Source organism: Cibotium barometz, chromosome 23 (assembly GCF_041138505.1).
Source record: "Cibotium barometz isolate CiBa-2024 chromosome 23, ASM4113850v1, whole genome shotgun sequence".
In the NCBI taxonomy this organism is placed as follows: domain Eukaryota; kingdom Viridiplantae; phylum Streptophyta; class Polypodiopsida; order Cyatheales; family Cibotiaceae; genus Cibotium; species Cibotium barometz.
In genome coordinates, this window is record NC_141068.1 from 30,161,441 (window position 1) to 30,183,237 (window position 21,797).

The window sequence follows — 21,797 nt, forward strand, 5'->3', positions numbered from 1 at the left end:
TGATTGGTTTTGAAAGGCCGTAAGGGAAACCTTGTCAAGGTAAAGGGATAATTCAAGTAGTTGGTAGATGGAATGGCATTTAGCTGACGGATAGGGATTAGGTCCTTAGTTTGAGTGTGTGCAGTCATTCTATTTGAAGTGTGATTACGGGGAAGAGGAATGGATGTAGCAAGGCACAATGAATGGCTAGGCTATCTAAGAAGAGTGGCTACAATGTGGGTAGCATATGATGTCGAGTTAGTGCGATCCATATGTGTGTGGGATGGTTAGGTTCGGAGTAAGGGTTTTTGACTTTTGCCAAGTGGAAGCTCATGGAAGCTCTTGGACTTCCTAAGTGGAAGCTCTTAGACTTTTCGGGTATCTATAAGAAAACCTAGCTGTTGTACTAGCTCTACCCTCTGTGGGAGCCAAAATAAACAGTAAAAGGGGCTAAGAAACTTTTTACCTCACTTACTTGGTTGTCCGGAAGGGTTTGGTGTAGGGTGTTTATGATGACACTCCACAATACAATGCGGGACTTTGCATTGAAAGCATTGCCAAATGATGGCCTACATACCATATTGTTGAGGTCTCTTGCTCTTTGTTGCACCATGGCTTCAATCAAGATATCCATAGGGATCATTGTTGTTGCTGCTCATATGGGTCTTCTTGTTCATGACTCATAAACATCTCATTTGGAGATACTTGGTTCTAGAAATGTAATCCCATATTGTCTCTCCCTCCTCTTGCTCTCGAGGTTATAGATTTGTGCAATGGGGCTCCATCTAGTGCCACTTAGGTGAGAATCACACAATGAATGTATGTCTCAAGACCTCCTAACTGGCCTTTTCGTGGTTTCAGAGTAAACCATTGGCGTGCTTTGCCCTCAAGGTAAAGTACGAATGAACAAATCTTGGTGGGATCATTAATCCTTCCCATGGCCTTGTAAGCTTCATCAAACTTCTATATATATTGAACGGGATCTGCAGTTTCATTGATTAGAGATGTGGATCAGCTTTGTTTTGCCCAACTTTGAGCCTCTAGGTGTTGTTTTATAGCAGCCCCCCTTCCTATTTTAAATGTCATCTCATGTCTTCTGTATATTCACATGGCAATGGTAAGAAGGGAAAACCTATGTTTCAGGGTTTAGGATTTCTTTCACATGAGAGGTTAGGCTATGCGGTTTCCAATGGTATTACGTTCGCTTGGCTTTACGGCTACTATAGGCTTGCGACTCAAGACATGTTATGTAAATGCCCTTGTAGGATCCCTTTGGTTTGAGGTAATCCCGGACATTGGCTCTTTACCCTTCCCCATGTCCCATATTCCTCGTGCAAATGAAGAAGAACTGGAACTTGGTTCCACGGTGAAGAAGCTTCTAGTGGGACTTTTGTTTGCACTATCTATGCATGTTGTTAGTTGCTTTATGGAATGCTTATCCCTAAAAATGGTACATCTAAAGAGACATATCTTGATTGCCATAATTGTGGTTTTTAGGTAGCTTGGTCGTGGTAAACTTGGGATAAACCTAGCTGAGTTTTAGGTAGCTTGGTCGTGGTCAACTTGGGATAAACCTAGCTGAGCATTAACACCAAATGTTTGAAACATTGTGGCATCTGATATAGTTTGACCACTCCTTGAGGGAGCGAACCTTGAGGTTATTGCTCTTTCTCCCGCTCCTTCATTGGAGATTTTCCCAAAGATAGGGTGGTCTAACTCCCTTTCCACAAAATTTATAGCATTATTTATAGAGCCAATTGTTGAATCTGGGGCTTAGAGCAACTCCTTTTTCTAGGTATTCAGCTATTCCTCGACTCAAGTTTGCATTTAATTGGCTCATTTCTTCCCAAATCTCCTTGGTTAAGGTGGATCCGAATGAGTTTTGACTTCTTAACTAGGGAGCGCTTTGTTGTGAATGGTGGTCGTTTATTGGGACCAACGACTAGGTGGGTTTGAGGAGGTGTGTTTTAATGCACTACAATCGATTATATTGTCATTTCTAACAATTAATCCAGATCAGGTTTGCATAGGGTTTCACTTTGGTAAAGCAGTTTCTAGAGCTTTATGAAGCAAATCTGAGATTGATTTCAAACATGTTTATTCTACTAAAGCTACAAAAATTTTAGTTTTTTTTTTGTTTGAGTTTTTGGTTTATTTTTCTAGGCTTGCATCTGTTAGGTTCCTGCATGTAGACTAATGTCTCTAAGCTCGTGTATGTTAGGACACATTTATGCAAGATCATATATGTAGGCCTCATATATGTAGGCCTCATGTATGTAGGCTCACATCTACAAGATTATGCATGCATGTTCACATCTTTAGACGTATGCCTCTACTGTATGTCTGTGGGCTCACACCTTTTTGCGTATAAACTAGGCTCACGAATTTATATTTACGAAATAGGCTTATTTAGGCACAAACTTTTATGAACTAGGCCTATGCCAAGGTTGCTCTACAATTATTGGTGGGTAAAATTTTTATTTTAATGCCCCAATAGTTACAAAGGATAATAATTTTAATTTTCCTTGGAATTATATAGTTTGTACAAATTGTATGACAAGAAAATCCTTGAAGGTATCCTTATAAGTCTTCAAGGTAGGAAAAATTGGTTAGTATAATATTAGATATACCTGCCTCCAGACTAATGGCTAGTTGACTCATGTCTGTTGATTCATGTCTCTAGACTCACGACGACCGACTAGTTGACTCATATCCCTAGACTCACGACTCATATCTCTAGACTCACAGTTTTCACGTCTCTAGGCTCACGTTTGCTCACATGTTTAACTCGCATCTTTTTTTGTGGGACTGTGGACTCATGTCTCCCTGAAGAGCTGGTTTAGCCTAGTTTTTGGAGTTTTTTGAGACTTTTTAGACTTGGTGGGGATGATTAATATTCTTAATCCTAGTTAATGTGCTTAGTATTATTTTTTATTGATTTTTTATGAGCATGTACATCCACAGACATTATAATTGTTCATGTGAGATTCCTACACGTCTATCTATGGCAACGAAATCAACTAAGGGTAGAGTGACTCACTCAGGGCCTAATATCATTTGTTCTCATGCTTGGATATTTTGTCGGCTCCTCTTAGTTTGACTAAAAAAATCATTACACAAGAAAGGTGAATGATTCCTCTAGGTGATTTCCCTTCATAATTCTCACAAGCATGTCACATCGAGCGGCTCCTTAAGGCTTAACAAGATGTCCTGACTCCTCAATTATGAAGGCAACTCTTTTATCCCTGTTTATGACTTCTAGACTAAACTACTCATCCCAAGTTTTTCTCTTTCTAATTTTTTTTAATCATTCCAGACTAAACTACTTATGCCAAGTTTTTCTCTTTCTAAAAAACTAAGTTTGTTTCATTGTGGGAAGTACTCATCGCAACTCGAGTGCACCCGATTGCCTACTTTCTAATGTTTAATACTTTTTTTACTTTAACCAAATCCATAGGCTTAGCCAAGCCCCATCCAATCCCATGGGTCTAGTGTTAAAACCCTAAAGATCTCTCTAGTTAATCACTATGCATAAACATGCATAATCTGGGCATATACTCATCCACCCACCACCCCCGAGCCTAAGGGTACACACATAAATACAATGAAGTACCACATACCTTACCTTGGTGTCCCATACCACCAAGAGATATGACATCATTCTAGCAGCACAGAGCTCTAGTGTGAAATGGCAAGAGAGTGAATATCATGCTCTACACAAGAAGACATCCCTTGAGAGTGCCCTATGCTCCTATTTATTATAGGAGAGCTTTCAAGTGACTCTTGACCTTCCATTTCCAGAGTGACTCTTGACCTTCCATTTCCATGTGACTCTTGGCCTTCCATTTCCATGTGTGACCGTTGGTTGCCTAACCCTAACCTCAACCCAAGGTTAGACCTAACCCTTACCCCACTAGAGCATGTTCCTATGCTCCCATGCTCACATGCTTAGGGTGGGTTAGCCTCCTAGTATATGCACATATAATGTGCACATAACATACTTCTCAAAACATTGCGCTCTTGCAATGAAAAGAAGGAAAACTGTGCTAAACGTTCACAACGGACTCCCAAGTTGAATCCTCAATTTCCTTGTCTTTCCACCTAATTTAAACCTTAGGGATTAAGCGATTATGAAGTTTTCTTTCCCTAAATTCAAGTACCTTTTCAAGTTCATGTTGTGGATCATAAGACAAATCTTCGACTTCAACAAGTTCTTGAGGAGTAACTGTGTTATCCTCATCTTCGAGCTTCTCTTTTAGTCTACTGACATGAAAGATTGGATGAACTCTGACATGCGGAGGTCGTTTTAATTTATACGCAACCGTGCCAATCCGACGTATAATTCGGAATGGACCACAATATCTAGGAGATAATTTTGAGCACTTTCATGTTGACAAAGTCTGAGAATCTTTAGGAACTTTCAAATAAACCAACGCCATTGGCTCAAAAGATTGAGGTGAGCGTCCCCTATTAGCATAAAGTCGTGCTCTATCCTAATAAGCACTACTGATAGAATTATAAGCTTGGGTCAGCATTTCCAACATATCACGCAAGAAATCCCTCGATGCATCAAGCTCAATATCCTTAAGACCATCAACAAGTGCCCTAGGTTGATACCCATACATAAGCATGAACGGACTATAACCAATAACCGTATGCTTAGAACTGTTATAAGCAAATTCCATCATTGAAAGATATTTTTTCCAACTCGATGGTTTTCGAGAGACTTATGTACGGAGCATATCCTTTATAATCTGATTCACATGCTCTGTTTGCCCATCAAACTGCAGGTGATCGAGGAACTCATACTTAAAGTAGTTTCCAATTTCTTGAAATCTTGTTGTAAACCATTCGGAATAAAGTAGGAAGACATGGCATTATAATGGTAGGAACCAAGGATCCATCAGTGGCCCTACGTACCCACATCTGCACCACAGGGAATTCTCGGCGTCCCAAGTTACCCATATCAACATAGGGAGTTATCAACGTCTCAATAAGTCACATATGTACATCCGTACACCATCATGTGGACTATATAAATCACCTAAAGGACATAACTAGAGAAAGAAATGCCAACAAAGGAAGAATCCAAAATTCTTTAATCCAAACACAACAAGATAAACTCGTTGAACTCTAAAGAAAGAGATTTCAACAAGTGAAAATTCCGACGAGATTACACCCATCAAAACATGCAGGCTATAGATAAACGAAGTTTATCTAGAGAACGCCTACACTACAACTTTAAGTGAATTCAAAAAATGAGATTGTCTTTAAATGTTGTGGTCAACATGCCAAGTGATGTTAGCAAGGCAACAATCTTGAGCCCAAATTATCTGATAAGATAATATGTTCGAGGAATTGCTAGCGTCCCATACCACCATGATACCACCCATACATACCTTACCAATTTGGAACTCCCTAGTATACCGTTTAGGAAATATGAATAAAATCCTGCATAAAAGGAATGAGATGGACTTATCCCAGACTTTCATATACTAAAACATGTCTCTATATACCTGAGACCACATCAAAGAATAACTCTTTCTGAGTATATCATTAGAAAAAAATTTGTAGTATTGGCGCATTTCTAATGATAACTACCCAATAAACACAATAAAGCTAGGGTAGAAAAATAATAATTCACCTAGATACATAAACAACTAGGTATCTAAGTTGAAATATGTAAAAGAGTACAAGAAACATCTCCAAATTACGTGCACAAACGAAGATAAATGCTACCTTCAAAGCACATGATATTATCCAAAAGAATCTCATAAAACCATGGATAGAAGCATAGTAGCACCTCGAATCCATGAAAACCATAGTTGATCATAAAAATCAATTCATGTCATCTAATGATCATTGATCATGCCAAAAGAAGCATTAAAATCGGTGGCCAACTCATCGATCCGGAGTATATGAACGTAGAGATCTAGGCAGAAGTTGATGAGTCCATATAAAACTTGGAAACCATCCAATAAAAATCCACCAAAACAAATAGATCAACTAACCCATGATAGAATTTATCTTAGGCTTAGGAAATTAAGCATAGACCACACTTAAACAAGTGTAAATTAAATTATCATGGACAAGTGTCAAAGGCGAGACATTCTTGGAACTCAGATTCCAGCCATCATCGAAGAAAGTAAGGAACATGTCCAATAAGAATGGCTAAACAATGGTAAAAATTATGAAACATCGTCTATAATTAATCCAAACGCAAATAACTACTAATACGAGATACAATCGCATTAATAATATGTGAATAACCCGCATCTATCTAATGTCAGCACATTAAAACATACTTCAACACTAAATAACCCTCGAAAATATTAAATTCTCGAGAAAAAAGAATTATCATGATTTCTTCTTAATTTTTCCTATTTTCCTATTTTCCTAGGACCTCAAAATTTACTAATTTTGAATTCTACCAAATCCCATCTTATGGCACTCCAAATCTAAATTTTCTAGAAAATTTTAACAATAAAATTTACCAAAATAAAAATAATATTTCAAAAATACCAATTTTTAGAATTTCTAAAATATTTTTCTAGAAATTTTCTAATTTTTGGTAATTATAAAATAAAATTACCTCGAGAATCCCATCGATCACGAAATTATTCAATTCTGCCCAACAATTCTCACATCCAATCAAAATTTACAATTTAATGGATTTACTAATTTTTTAGACAAAAAATAGATTTTTTAAAAGAATTTGAATGATCACAGGCACGCGAATGGACACACCAAACATGAGTCACCAAACCTAGATATTCTAAAAATTTGAAATAACCTTTGTCTAATTTTTCTCAAATTTTCAAGACTTTTTTGAAATTTTTAATGCACCCCGAACACATTAGAATACAAACGGTCAAAAAATTCAGAACTTGAAAAGTCATCCCGAAGTATGGAAAGCCAAGGGTTGCTGGAAAATGAAAAGACAAAAAATACAGAAATTTGAAAGGTCCAAAAAAATTGTACCCCAAAAACCAAAGGGCTCATCATGAAATTGGTTTTTTAACATGAAAATGAAGTTTCCCTTTTCTTTTTTTTAAAAGCTTTGAATCATGAAAATTAAAGATTTTTTTTCTTTTTTTTTCTCTCTTAAGCTTTAATAAAAAAATCTTAACAAAGCTTATTCAAAATCTTACAAAGCTTTTCATCGAAGATTACTGCCGCCATGGAGAAATACCCCCCACCCTCAGGCTCTGGCACAAGTGAGCATGGGAGAAGAAAAAACATCTTCTTCTTCTTCTTTTTAAAGATTTGAATCAAAATATTTTTAAAGATTTGATTTAAAAATTTTATTCTCTTAATGTTTCATGGGGGGGTTTGCTACCGCAGCCTTGAGAAAACCCCCCCTCCCCCCCCGCACGCGGGTCTGCTGCGCGTGACAACCACTTGGAGAAAGAGAAGCCTTAAAGCTTCTTTTCTCTCTTCACTTATCCTCCCCAGCAATCATTTCTCTCTCTTCTTCTCATTTCCTCTGTTAATCATGTGGTTAATCATTAATCTTGATTACCCACACAAGGGGTGTTCCCACACGGAAGAGAAAATATGAGAGAAAATTCCAATTTGAGAGAGAGAAATCATGCCGCACACATGGGAGAGAACCCAATGCATCAACATTTCGCCCCTACTACATTTGAGCATAAAATCGGTCGAAATTTGATAGCATGCTTGCGGGAAACCCGTTAAAATGCTTTTTTACCATAAAATGCTCATAAAAATTCTTAAACAATTAGGAAATTTTCTTAAATTTTTTAGAAATTTAGGGAATCAATTCTACCAAAAATAACCCACAATAGCATGTGTGGTATTTTGGGAATAAATTTCATAAAATTCTTATTTTAATCATAAAAATAGAGAAAAATAGCATTTCCACTCACGAAATTTCCCCGCAACGTCGATACGTCCATTGAAATTCAGAAGCATGCATTCCAATCATCATATTGACATTCCACATGCATAGGTTACCAAAACCAACCAAAAAATAGCATTTTTTTGTTTAGTAAACATTAGAATTTACTTAAAATGCTAAATTTTTTGGTATAATGAGAGGATTAAGAGGAGAAAAAACATCCAAAATTAACTGGAGACTGCTTTGATGCCACTGTTAAAACTCTAACGATCTCTCTAGTTAATAACTATGCATTAACATGCATAATCCAAGCATATACTCATCCACCCGACCGCCCAAGAGTGCACACATAAATATAATGAAGTACCACATACCTTACCTTGGTGTCCCATACCACTAAGAGATATGACATCATTCCAGCAGCACATACATAGCTCTAGTGTGAAATGGCAAGAGAGTGGATACCATGCTCTACACAAGAGGAAATCCCTTGAGAGTGCCCCATGCTCCTATTTATAGGAGAGCTCTCAAGTGACTCTTGACCTTCCATTTCCAAAGTGACTCTTGATCTTCCATTTCCATGTGTGACTCTTGGCCTTCCACTTCCATGTGACTCTTGGTCTTCCATTTCCATGTGTGACCCTTGGTTGCCTGACCCTAACCTCAACCCAAGGTTAGACCTAACCCTTATCCCACTAGAGCATGTTCCCATGCTCCCATGTTCACATGCCTAGGGTGGGTTAGCCTCCTAGTATATGCACATAACATCTAGCCTTCCGCCCTCCACAAGAGCCAGTGTGAAATCATGCACCCGTAATTACAATTGTTACTTTACTTACACACACCACTTAAGATAAGTTCACACACATACTCCTTTGAAAAACACTCCTTTCATAAAAGAAAAACTTATAGTTCATTCCATGCATGTATATTTCATGTGTCCATATCACATATCATAAGTAACACATTAGTGTCACATAATCATCATAATTCGTGTCGTACCATGACTATGATCCTTAGATCAAGATGATACACACCAATAAGACTAAACACTCATGGACCACTATGATGACCGAAGAAGCTCTACATGTCTTGCATCCACCTCAACACAAGTGCAAATAATCTTAGGAGCTGCTTCTATTGGTTTTCACTTATCCTAAAAACTCAAACACTATAGGTACCGACGTCAAGAGCCACGTATGTCTAGTACTAACATGCATACTTAGCCACCAGGAATTACCCTACCCATTTCACTCTTGAGATGCTTCCTATCTATCACACCAATCATACCAGGAGCACACCCACGTTTAGCTGAGACAGGTCAAGGTCTCGGGATGACCACCTTCGTGTGATGTACCCCGCAGATGACATCCACACGACTATGTGTTACCTTCATAGGTTTCCACAAACAAATACATATGCATCACATGAATACAGTATCCAAACAATAAAGTAGAATTTCAAACAACATATACCATATTCATATTCAAAGTAGTGTAAACCATTGCAAGTTCAATGAGACATCACAACTCTCCAATCGAAACTCCAAGTAAGTTGAATCCCTCCAGCCACACATATCTTGCAAGGTCTTCTCAAGATTTTCCCTTTCTTAGGGTCACTTTTAAGCCTTGATTCCATAAGTCATTCCATTCAACTTCAAGTAAGGTCCTTTATGTACTAGAAAGTCCTTTATTTAATTCTCTCATTTGAGCTTGTCTTTATGTTGAAAATCTCTAAGGGTTCTTAAGGTCTTTCCTTCCTTGAAGGTTTGTTAAAATTTTCCAACGTTCATTTATTCTCTTTATTGGATTCATTGTCCTTGTTATTCATGGGATGTCAAATCCTTCACAAACTTAGGGACTTGTCCCCTTTGAATTGAGCACATCCAGTCCTTGCTTTTTCTATCCTTGGCCTTGATCCTAATTCTTACTAAGGATCATTTAATTTGGTCTCTTTAATACACTCATGACTTTCCTTATAAGATATGACTTTGCATTTGTTTTTTAATGATAATAAGATACTCTCATAATCCGTGATTTAAGGACTGATTAGGATTTTCTCTCTCTAAAGATATGTTTTCTTAGGAGAAATTGATCTAATCTATCCACATGTATACAATTTGGCTTTCTAAGTTAAATATAGGGTCTTGACCTTAATCTTACCCACGCATATTTAATAATTTCTTTTTCTCTCTCTAGAATTATTGATTATCCTTGCACCATTAATTTTCCTAAAAAAAGGAATTCTAACTTCTAAGCAATAAGGAGGTTCACTCAATTTGATAAGGTTTCCTACAAAAGTTATGTGCAATATCTGATTCAAGCCAAGGGTAAAGGGTCAAAATTAAACTTTTAAGAGTCTCTAGTTTTGAGAAATGTGCAGAGACTAGGAATTTATTTTCATAATTTCATTTAAAATAAAGTTACCAATTTATTTATAAAAGGAAAAATTATAAATTATATGCAAAGAGGTAATTGTACCTTGGGAAAGATGACTTGTGTATGAGACTTACAGTACCTTGTGGGTAAAGAAATGATCTTCTCTCCTCTTCAATATCCTATGAATTTTTTTGAAGATCCCTAGGGACTTGTACAACTCCTAACGGTCACTCTCTTACACTCAAATGTTTGCTTATCATATAGTCCACTAGTCACTTGCTCAAATCTTGCCAATAAAGCACTAGCATGGTAGTGTCCTGAGTAAGTCTAACCCAATCATATGGCAGTGGATTATTTTGATCTCCTCTCAACAATCACTTGGTACTAGAAGATTCCTTTTTCTAGGACTAACCATCTTGACTCTAGTAGCCAAGCTATGTGGTGATCATGAACCCAAGGTAAGCCCTCTTACTTGGTTAAATCCAAGGTATTAGAAGGTCGATTGTAATGGAATCACTATAATATAATAGTGGAGTCGACACTATTTCCCTTAGCAAGTCAAATTTGACCATTTACATGCCATGCCAATTGCCCCACCTCAATGGCCCTTGTTGAAGAGTGTCCCTCCTTCTAAGCTTGTATCTATCTATACTATGGCACCGAGAGAGAGAGAGAGAGAGAGAGAGAGAGAGAGAGAGAGAGAGAGAGAGAGAGAGAGAGAGAGAGAGAATCTTAGCTCAATCTTTCTTGGGCACATAGGTTAGATTTTATTTCTATATAGTAGTGCCACCCCATTTTCCTTCAACCAATTGAGAGGAGCTAGTGGTCACATGCATTAATGCCCTGTACTTATACAAGGTATGGTGACTCAATTGGGAGACTTGCTAGTTGGAAGTTTAAATGGGATTTTCTCTGGAAAGTTATGATGATTGCTCTACCCTCAGGGGTCAAGTTGGTCAAAATGAATTTTACTTTTGGTGTGTGTACTAGGTGTAGATTTACCTTCGAAAGATAGGTTTCATGCCTTTTAGAGTTGTCCAGCCTTTAGGGACTTTTGGGGAAGAATGAACAAGTGGATAGCTGATGAGGTGGGTGTCAAATGATATGGCCTATGTGGTTCTTTAGTAAATATTGGGACTCAGATTCGTGTTGGCTGTTATTAGGTTTACATGCCTTCTGGAAATACGGTTATGTCAAATGATATGGCCTATGTGGTTCTTTAGTAAATATTGGGACTGAGATTCAGAGACTTCATGGGTGTTGGCTGTTATTAGGTTTACATGCCTTCTGGAAATACGGTTATCTAGGAATATTAGAGTGTTTGATTCTGTTGATGTTAGAGTTAGTTGAGTGCTTGATGTTAAGGTTAGTCAAGGGGTTGATTCTGTTAAATGTAAATATACCTGCATCTCTAATTGCTGGGCTGTGTATTATGCCAATGGCTGCAATGCTAATGTTCTTAAAGTACTTCAAATAGTACAGTGTACATAAGGGGGGATTTAGTGGGTCTATGGGAGCTTCTGATAATGATGCTGAGATGGTGGTGCATACTTCTAAAGGGTCTAACCTTTATCACTATTTGATTACAGAGGTACAACTCAAAGAGTTGGGACAAGAAGGAGCTGGTTGATGACAAGCACAAGAGTTACTTGTGGCATGGGTAAAGGATGCTGGTGGAATCTAATTCTAAAGGTCAAGGGACTTGTCTGATAGCAAAGAAAGGGAGAAGATCTTGGAGGGATTTTCCATATTGCATAATTTATCTGAAGAGAGCCTTGGTTTCTATCATTGGAGAGAGCCTTGGTTTCTATCATCGAAGATTTTCCATATTGCATAATCTATCCTAAGAGAGCCTTGTTTTCTGTCATCAAAGAGTTGGGTTAGCTTTCCTACTTTGTCAGAGCTTGTATTTTTGAGGGACTGAGTTTTATTTCTATAAATGTATATATGTATGTACTCCCAAAAAAAAAAGGTTTTATTTCTGTGTAAAAACAAGATATTTAAACTTTTCAACTATAGCTAGGGTGAAGGCGTCCATCCTCACCCCTTTCCCCCGCCTTCCTCAAAATCACCTTCTTGCCCCGCTACCCCATCACCCCTCACATCGCTTTTGTCAAGATCGCGATTAACAACTTGGATCAACTCTAGGGTTTTTCTCGGCAGAAGAACAGGAAATTCTTCTGTCTTTTTGATCTAAAGGTAAAGCTTCTCTCCACTTCCATTCAATCAGATAAGCCCTTATTCGATGTTCCTCTGTATGCCAGATTTGGAGTTCCATTGCCAGATTTAGGGTCTATTTAGGGTTTAACAGTTAGCTCCCCTCCGATCTTGCAAAGATTTTTTTTTCCCTCTTTATTTCTTGGTCTGCAGTTGCTCAGAATCCATGGCAGGCAAACCAGGCAGCGTTGCCCCAGCCATTCCCGCGACTGCTAGTCTTGTAAGTAACGCGCATTCTATATCTGGATTGATCACTTGAAGAGCCCCTCATTTCCACTGATCTTAGTTTTCTCTGTTCAGGTTGGAAATACTTTCGTGAGCAAGTATTATAATGTGCTCCACCAGACTCCTCAGGTGGTCCATCGCTTCTACACAGATCGAAGCATTCTTTCTCGAGCAGAGGCGGGACCCAATGGTGCCGTGGACATCGTCATCTCCCAGGCTGTAAGTGGATTTTCATCATGTAGCACATCCATGAGGCGGTAGTATACCTAAACACGTCCGCCATGCTCTAACCTCAGTAATGCACATAAATAATCATGTAACATATACATGTGTTGGCTTATGACCATACTCATCAGAATAGTGATGAAGTTAAATAATCTATGATGCGGTTTATGACCATAATCATACAGATTAATACACAAGACAATCATAATGTGTTAAATGTGACGTGTCCTTGATGACCATAATCATATATCTTAATATTTTATCACAATCGTAATGTACCCACCCTATCATGCACCACATCCATAATGTGGTTTCTTACCATAAGATTTATACACAAAAACATCTAAAAAACAATCATCATGTACCCATACTCATGTAACACATTCACGTGCTTTGACCATAATCAGGCTGATGCTTTAATCGATCCCAGATGATGATGGGTAGGAGGGAAGAAAGTGTTTTGATAACTGGTCTTTTCTTGCAGGGAATTGACCAGAAGATCATGTCCCTGGATTACAGAGATTTTCGGGCTGAGATCAAGACCGTTGATTCTCTGGAGTCCTTGAATGGCAGTGTGCTTGTAATGGTGACTGGCTCTCTATCCAGCCACGGCCGGCCTAAACGCAATTTTGTCCAAACCTTTTTCTTAGCACCGCAGCAGGTAGGGTATTTCGTGTTGAATGACATGTTCAGGTATTTGGATGGTGAGCCAAAGCCTCTTGAGCCACTTGTTGTCCCATTGGCAAATGGCACCATAGAGCAGCACATCCCTGTACTGGAGCAAGGTAAAATTTTCTTTTGTTGTTAATTGCTGGCAGATTTGGCATGCATGATTATGGCAGTAACGAATATCTTTGGATCCAGGGGGGGTTGATTTACGGCCTTCTCCTCAACAGGACGCCAGGGATTATTCGAGTTCCTCTCTCGAAGAGGCTCTTCCAGTGGAACAACCATATCAGGTTCCTGAGGAGGAAGAGGCCCCAGAGATTGAAGAGGGGAATGATGAAGATGCGGGTGACACGCCACCCCCTGAAGAAGTTAATGTGGCGACGGCTTCTGAAGAGCAGCTCCCTCCTGCTATGGAAGAGTCAAATCCTGAAGAAGCACCGAAGAAGTCATATGCCTCAATAGTATGAACAAACTTCTTCTTCAAGCTGCTGCAAGAGCTTTTACTGAGCAAACTTCATTATTATAGGTAGTGCATGACACCTGTCCTTTTTGTGGTTGTTCAGCTTCGGGTTCGGAGTGATGCACCCGGTGCCTCTGCCACCGCCACCATTTTGACTGCGGGGCTAAAGTCTGTGCCAGCTCAAGTTGACCGCCATACAACACCTTCCCAAGCGGCCCAACTGGTTCATGCACCAGTTGCAACAAGTCTGGCATCAGATGGAGCAACTTTGGCTCGTGAAGGACCAGATGAAAGCACAACTGCTGGACTCGAAGGTTTACTTCTTGGATAGTGCTTTCACAGTGGAATTTGTCCAATTCTTTGATGTGGCCTCTTACAAAGCTTCCATTTGATAATTTTCAGGTGATGGGCGGTCTGTCTATGTGAAAAATCTCCCTTTGAGCATCACGGCATCAGATCTGGAAGAGGAGTTCGAGAAGTTCGGGACCATCAAGCCTGGAGGTGTCAACCTCCGGAATCAGAGGGTGACAAATTCTTTCTTAGAGAAAAATAAAATAAAATACACCCTCAAGTTACTTACAGGTGGGATCTGACTGGCTTTTCTGGTGGTGTGATGCAGCTAGGAGTATGTTTTGCCTTCATAGAGTTTGATGAACCCAGCTCAGCCCAAAGTGCGATAGAGGTATGCTATGCCCGTACCTTCAAAATCATTTTTGTTGTCAGTGTTTATCAAAGCTAGAGTGACTTTTGAGCCAGACATGGTTAATTTAACCACATCGAGTCTCAAAAGGTAGTAAGATTTTTGGTGCAGGCTTCTCCCATTCATATTGGTGGACGCCAAGTTTATGTGGAGGAGAAGAAGCCAATGCCAATGGCCCAACGAGGTGAGCAGAGGTTACCTCTCGAAATCTTGGTTATTTTTTGGCTTACCTCAGCTGTTATTCTCACAAGTCATTAGCTGTATTAACAGCTGGCAGGGGACGATTCAATCAAGGCAGAGGCTACCAAAACGATGTGATGCGGGGCAGGGGCTATTTTGGTGGTCGAGGCTTTGCACGAGGGAGTGGACAGGATTTTGAGAGGGAAGGTGGACGTGGCAGTGGCGCAGGCCATGGAAATTATGGTGGGGGGAATGCTTCCTATGCTTCTAACTATGGATCCAATTTTAACACTGTTAATGGATATCGCAGAGCTGATAGCCAGGGCTGGAATGGGCCTCGGCCAGTGAGGAGGGGTGCCGGGAATCAAGTAGGACGTGGGCGAGGGTCAGCACCAGAGTAAGAGGGTTGAAATCGGCATATCAGCTTGGACCTGTTGCACAACTCTCTATTTACTTTTATGAAGCTGTTATGCTAGATCTAGACTCTAGGCTAGACCTACTTTGGAGGTTGTGTATTATCTATGGGTTACCTTACTGCTGCAACCCATCTAGGTTGGCATTTTAGGTTTTGATTCGTTGCAGACACACCAAGGATAGGTGCACTCTGGCAGAGATTTTGCCCACAATTTTGCATCTATTCCTGTGGCCTGCACTTCTGAAGTGGAAACTGATGCGTTTTGCTTAAATTACCCAGCCATTGCGACCTTTAAGACTTGCTCTAGTTTAACCATTAACTATTACCATCTGGCTAGCCTCTTGTAGATTGTAATTAACCCTTGCTTTGGCATGATTCTATGCCCATTCATCTTTGTGTACAATACAGGGGCTGTGATTTACCCTTCAGACATTTTACAGGATACAAGCAACTCTTTCTATGATTAATCACAGGTAGCAAATAGTTGTCTGTAAACATAGCTATTTTGGGATAGGACTTGTGTTTGTGCAGGGGTCTGTTTGCGGTACAGTAGCATCTTTTGTTTTATCAGCAGTTGGCACTTATGATCTCTAGTATATCAAGTGATGTTAGCAGTTTAAGATGCTGAACTACGATAGGCTTGGGTGCATCTGTGTTTTCGCGCTCATCAATATTGAATTTTCGGGTTAGTTCTCCACCTTGGCTTCTGCTTATTTTCTGCGAGCAATTTGTAGATATACTCTTCGCGCTTCACAAATGTGCTCAAGAAAGTGATTTGTATGTTATTGCCTCGATTTTTTAGATGAAAAGTTGATCTTGGCATGTGTAGTATCCCTTGGATAGTTTGTTTTGACTAATTACAGTACATCCATGAAAACACGCCCAAGCCAAGCTTTGCTGAGCTGCCAATAACAAGCTTAAGACAAAGGCATCGGAGATAGAAGCCAAGCTCAAAGAGCTCGCCGAGCCTTAGGAAGATCTAAGGCAGCACCTAAGTACTTCACCTCCTACAACATAGGGGGTAGAGTCACATGGAAAGGGGGGTTCAAAGAAGCTCCAAACGAAGAGCCTAATACCTCATATGATGGCCCCACCAAAGTCAAAGAAGTGAAGTTTGATGGCTGAGGTGAAGAACCCAAGACAGTATTCATTCCCAAAGACCTCTCCTGAGAGTAGTTGAAAGTGAATTGATAGCTCTGCTCATTATCAAGGTGTTTTTTTCTTGCAAGTAGAGTTATAGGATGGAAATTCTTCCAAAAGTGGTGAAACACACCATTCCTATGAAAAGCACAAAATCATCAAACCAGAGAGCCTAGAAAAGTAAGGAAGGTCGTCTTTGTTAACGAAGTCTGAAAGTTTCATGGATATGTCTTGAAATTTGACCACTTGCGTTTGTTAGACTCCACAAGAAATTCTATTCATTGACCCTCTACATTTCTCATGAAGAATTTATTTTTTAATACCCCTCGAGTATTGTAGCAATTTGAGTGCCCATCCCAAATCGACTTGGGTCTCCCGTACGAAGGCTGTACAATTATGGCCACAAACGATGCGGATGCGATCTGTGAGCATGTGGGGATTTGAACTCGGGACCTCTTCCTTCTTGGTCACAAACCCATGCAGCTAAGCTACACCCTACATATCCATCTGCCTCATGCAGGAATTGTAAGTGCATGATATTACAATCTAAATCCATTATTACTACGGATATTGGGTTGCCAAGAAAAGCTTAGGTATAAGAGTGCTTTCTTTAAAAAACTTCACTAAGGACTTACTGCATCAAATTATATGTGCTTTAATGTATATTATGTAAAAATATAACCAGTCAAAATAATCAATTAAGATTGTTTCATGAATAAATAATAGATATTTCTATAATTAGTAAATAAAATAATTTTAAAACTATCTTTCTTTGATCTTTGTATTTCTTGTAGAGACTCTTCGTTTCTGTTCACATTTGAAGAAAAGGGCTTCATGCTTTCAGTTTTTAAAGAGAGGAGTCATGGATGAGTTTGGGTGGAGTGGAAGATGGCATGGAGGAGGAGAAAGGTGCAAAAGTGAAAGATGTGGAGGGAGATGGGGAGATGCATGGTGGGTTGTAGAAGAGAAGGGGATTGGAAGAAGAGAGAAGTGGTAGGGTGTGTAAAATGTGGGAGGAGATGGAATGTTGACACACACGGCTTAGAAGAGACCAAAAGCATTAAGGAAAGATTTGTTGAGTGACGTTTTGGGCCATCACATAGTTTTGATAGCCCAAAAGCACTTTGTTTTTTTTTTTTTTGTACTTGCCCTTTTGCATGGATGACTATGTGAAATTGTCAACATCTTGGCATAGTTGTAGTATTTCTTGATTTTTCTTTTATTTTTTAAATGCCATGGAATTCTTATTTGTGAGCATTGTTTAAAAAGCTATTTTTAAATAAATTTAGCTAAAATTTTGAAATAAAAACATCAACACCCACACACCCATACATGCCACCGCTTGTTGACATCTTGGCAGATGCAATGGTCATAGTATTTCTTGATTTTTCTTTTATTTTTAAAATGCCATGGAATTTTTATTTGTGAGCATTGGTTAAAAAGCTTTTTTTAAATAAAGTTAGATAAAAATTTGAAAGAGCAACATCAACACCCACACATCCATACATGTCACCGCTTGTACATGGAGGGGTTGAGTCTCAAGGCTAACATCAACACCCACACACCCATACATGCCACCGCTTGTACAAGGAGGGGTCGAACCCTTAGCCTCAGGACTCGACTTCCAATTTTTCCATTGCACTAGCTCGTGGTTGGCAAAAGCTATGAATATTGATAATTGTTTTTTTATAAGTTTTTTTTTCTTTGGGTAGGGAGGGGAGGTTTATTTATTGGACCTGTCTTTTTCCCTGATCTGCTTATTAATATTATATTAATTGAACTAAAGTTGGTTAGAGAGGCAGCATACTAGTGTTGAGATGCACGTGTGACAAGTGGTTGGTTCTAGTTTGGCATCTTCTAATTTGACATTTGGTTGAAGGTTGTTGGTGACCCTTAACTGTGAAGATCCTTTTATTTGCGCGTGTAACAAGTGATTAGGATTTACGCGTGCAAGGTTAAGACTGTGGTACACTGTCTGTTAATTGCTCTCTTCTCCACTATCTATTATAACCTTTGAGCCACAAGGTGTCTTCTTGGTGGGGGTCCATTTCTCATGTACAGAGATTATTCTTTCTAACATAAGCTGTGTTTACCAGTATGTGTTGCTCCTACATATAATGGGCAATTCATCTTTGTCAAATTTAATGTTTTTGCAGCCATTTCTTGTCCTTTTTCTACTGGTGGGATTATGATAGTAGCTGGTTTTTAGAGGCCACCCCCATAGCAAGAGGATGTAGCATGTGTAGAAGCTCGTTTGGCAGTCACCATAGGATGTAGCTTGATATTTGAGGAGGCTATAGATCTTCTTGCCAGGAGGAAAGGAAGTGGATCTACTCCCCCCAACCCACCCTAACTTTCTCCCTTTTTGCCAGATTGCATGCAAAGAGTCAAATTGCCTACAACCGGTCATAACTGCCCCTTCTTGTTAGAAATCAATACTCTTACTCTACCCCTGTCATTGTCATTGTGTGGGTCACGGGTTGCTCTATTTTGTAACCCCTTATGTATGAGAAGTAGCTGTTGAGCACTCGGGCATCCGACAATTTCTAGTTTAGACATTGGGTGTTGCTTATGTATGGCTGGATAGATGTAGACTTGGCACCGTGCCAAGTAAAGATGCATGTTAGTGGAGGCCAATTGGCTTTCGTGGCACACCTAATCCTTGGGTTGCGGGGCACGAATGGGTGCCCAGACGACCTCAGATGGGTCTCAATGTTATACATGAAACCATAAGTGTGGGTTGTAGTCTAACATGGTCTCTCAATTGAGTGATGTGGCCAGTTTAGCTCTTATGAACCAGTAGGGTGATTGACATAGGCCGATTAACTTATAGGACTAACTTTGGTTACTAGATATAGAGTAGTTTGTAAGAATACACAATAGCAGAAGCAAGATCAACATAAATACAAAGCTGAATTGCAGAAAGAATATGAGAGTAAACAATTTTACTGCTTGTTGCAAGCTTGATTATATGTTATCAGGCAGCAGACAAGCTCCACCTCTCCTTCCATGATTAGCTCATGCACATAATGATACTGTATCTTAATGTGCTTCATGTGAGCATGAAACACTAGATTCTCGATAATCACCATGCAGCTTTGATTATCACACATCAACATTGTCGCTCCCTTTTGAGCAACACCTATGTTTTCTAAGATTCTTCTCAACTAGATTACTTCACATGAAGTAAAACATGCTGCCTTGTACTCAACCTTTGTAGAAGAAAGTTCCAGTGTAGGCTACTTCTTACTGATCTAGGATGTAAGAAAGTATAGTGTGGGTTGCTTCTTGCTGATCCAAGATGTAGTTCCAGACCCAAGAAGAAAACAATAACCAAAATCAGGTTTTTTGCTATCACAATCTCCTTCCCAATCTAAGTCACAAAATCCAATCAAGTAATTGCTCGATTTGTAAGTGATGCCATATCTAATGGTACCTTTGATGTACTTTAATGCTCATATCCTTGCCTTCGACGAGTGGTTCTCTCAGGGTTGATTTGAGAACCTGTTAAGGACACCAACTGCAAAGTTGATGTCAGGTCATGTATTGTATAGAAAGATCAAACTCCCCACCAACTTCCTATGCTCCTTCATATCCACAAGTGGAGAAGTGCCTTCTACAGAAAGCTTCACATCAACCTAACCACTGACTTGCACTCATCCATGCCAAATTTCTTTAGAATTTCTCCTATATCCTTCTGCTGAGAAGTGAAGATTCCATCTGACTCTTGCTAGACCTAACCACTGACTTGCACTCATCCATGCCAAATTTCTTTAGAATTTCTCCTATATCCTTCTACTGAGAAGTGGAGATTCCATCTGACTCTTGCTAGACCTTAATCCCCAAGAATAGAAATGCATAAGCCCAAGCTTTGTCATACCAAACTTCTAACTCAACATCTCTTGCATTCTTTTGCTAAGAAAAAAGTGATTCCATTTGACTCTTTCTAGACCTCAATCTCCAAAAATAGAAATACATAAGCCCAAGGTTTGTCATACCAAACTCTGAACTCAACATATCCTGTATTTACTTGATCTTCTTTTCTTGGTTCAAGTTGTCCACATATAGGAAAATGATCATGTACCTGTCCCACTTAGAGAAAATATAAAAAAAATTCATTTGACGATCTTTAAGAAAGACCAATACTTACAAAGAAAACATCTATCCAACTGGTACCATGCTTGAGGGCCTTTTTCAGTTAGCACACTTTATTTTCTGAACCGGGTATCTCAAACTCGGGTGACTGTGCCACATAAACCTCTTCCTCAAGATGGCCATTCAAAAATGCTTACTTCACATCTATTTGCAATACCGGCCACCTCCCATCAGCGGCCAAGGCTATCATTGTGTAAATAGTGCGCGAATAGTGGTCAATCTAGGGGGAGGTGAGTGTCTCTTGAAAGCCCAACCTTTTGACCTGTACAAAATGCCACGAGCCGTGCCTTATGCAATGTACCATCAGACTAGTACGTGGCCTTCAAAACCCACTTGGTGCCAACAATCTTCCATTTTGTAGGACGATCCACAAGATCCCAAGTGTGTGGTTTCTTAAAATTGAGTCATACTTTGACTCCATGCCCCCCCCTAATGCTTCCTCCAAGTTATGGCTCCTGTACTTTCATTATCTCAGCCATCAAAGCCATATTGATAATGTGAGCGGAGGCCCTCTTCTGCTCCTATATTCTCTTGGATCTATAGACAATTGTTGGCTCTTCTGTGATTGCCGACGGAGCTTTCCCATCCAAAAGTTGCTTCACGCATTTAGGATATGGCTCCTTCTGTGGTGTTGCATGTTTCTCTTCTTCATCATTTGATGCATCCACCTCTTATGGAGTTGGTACTGTCATTGGTGGTTGTCTGCTAGGCTACTTCTTCATGGATAGTGTGGACGGAACCTTCTCCTTCACCTATTTAGTCTATTCCTCAAACATTGTATCCTTTGTCTCTAGGTCATATAGGCAGTAACAATTTGACTCTATTCTGTATCCCAAGAAACTACACTTTTGACTCTTGGAATCCCACTTGGTTCTATATGATCTTGGAATATGTACAAAACAATCACACCCACATGTCATGAAATATGCAATTGAGGATTTCTTACTTGAATAAAATTCCTCAGGTGTCATGTCCTTCACTTTAGGTATGTAACTCTTGTTAAGGATATGCACTGTAGTTTTAATTGCCTCGGCCCAAAAACAATTATGTAGTCCTTTGCCTTTAAGCATACTTTGTGCCATCTCCACAACTGTGCGATTCTTGCAATCTCTACAACATCATTTTGTTGTAAAGTATGAGTAGTTGTCAAATCTCTCTTAATCCCGTGCTCCTTGCAGCAGACATTATACTCA

At 39.4% G+C, this 21,797-nt stretch overlaps 1 protein-coding gene across 1 annotated transcript; it reads left to right on the forward strand.

Moving 5' to 3' along the window:
* The first annotated feature begins 12,232 nt into the window (after positions 1-12,232).
* On the forward strand, positions 12,233-15,776 carry LOC147625839 (nuclear transport factor 2-like). The gene is made up of 10 exons (XM_086817417.1): positions 12,233-12,417; positions 12,589-12,655; positions 12,736-12,879; positions 13,370-13,670; positions 13,750-14,015; positions 14,118-14,328; positions 14,417-14,538; positions 14,634-14,696; positions 14,826-14,898; positions 14,985-15,776. The coding sequence occupies exons 2-10, from the start codon at positions 12,602-12,604 to the stop codon at positions 15,293-15,295; spliced, it is 1,545 nt and encodes a 514-aa protein (XP_086673543.1). The 5' UTR covers positions 12,233-12,417; positions 12,589-12,601; the 3' UTR covers positions 15,296-15,776.
* The last annotated feature ends 6,021 nt before the right edge of the window (positions 15,777-21,797 follow it).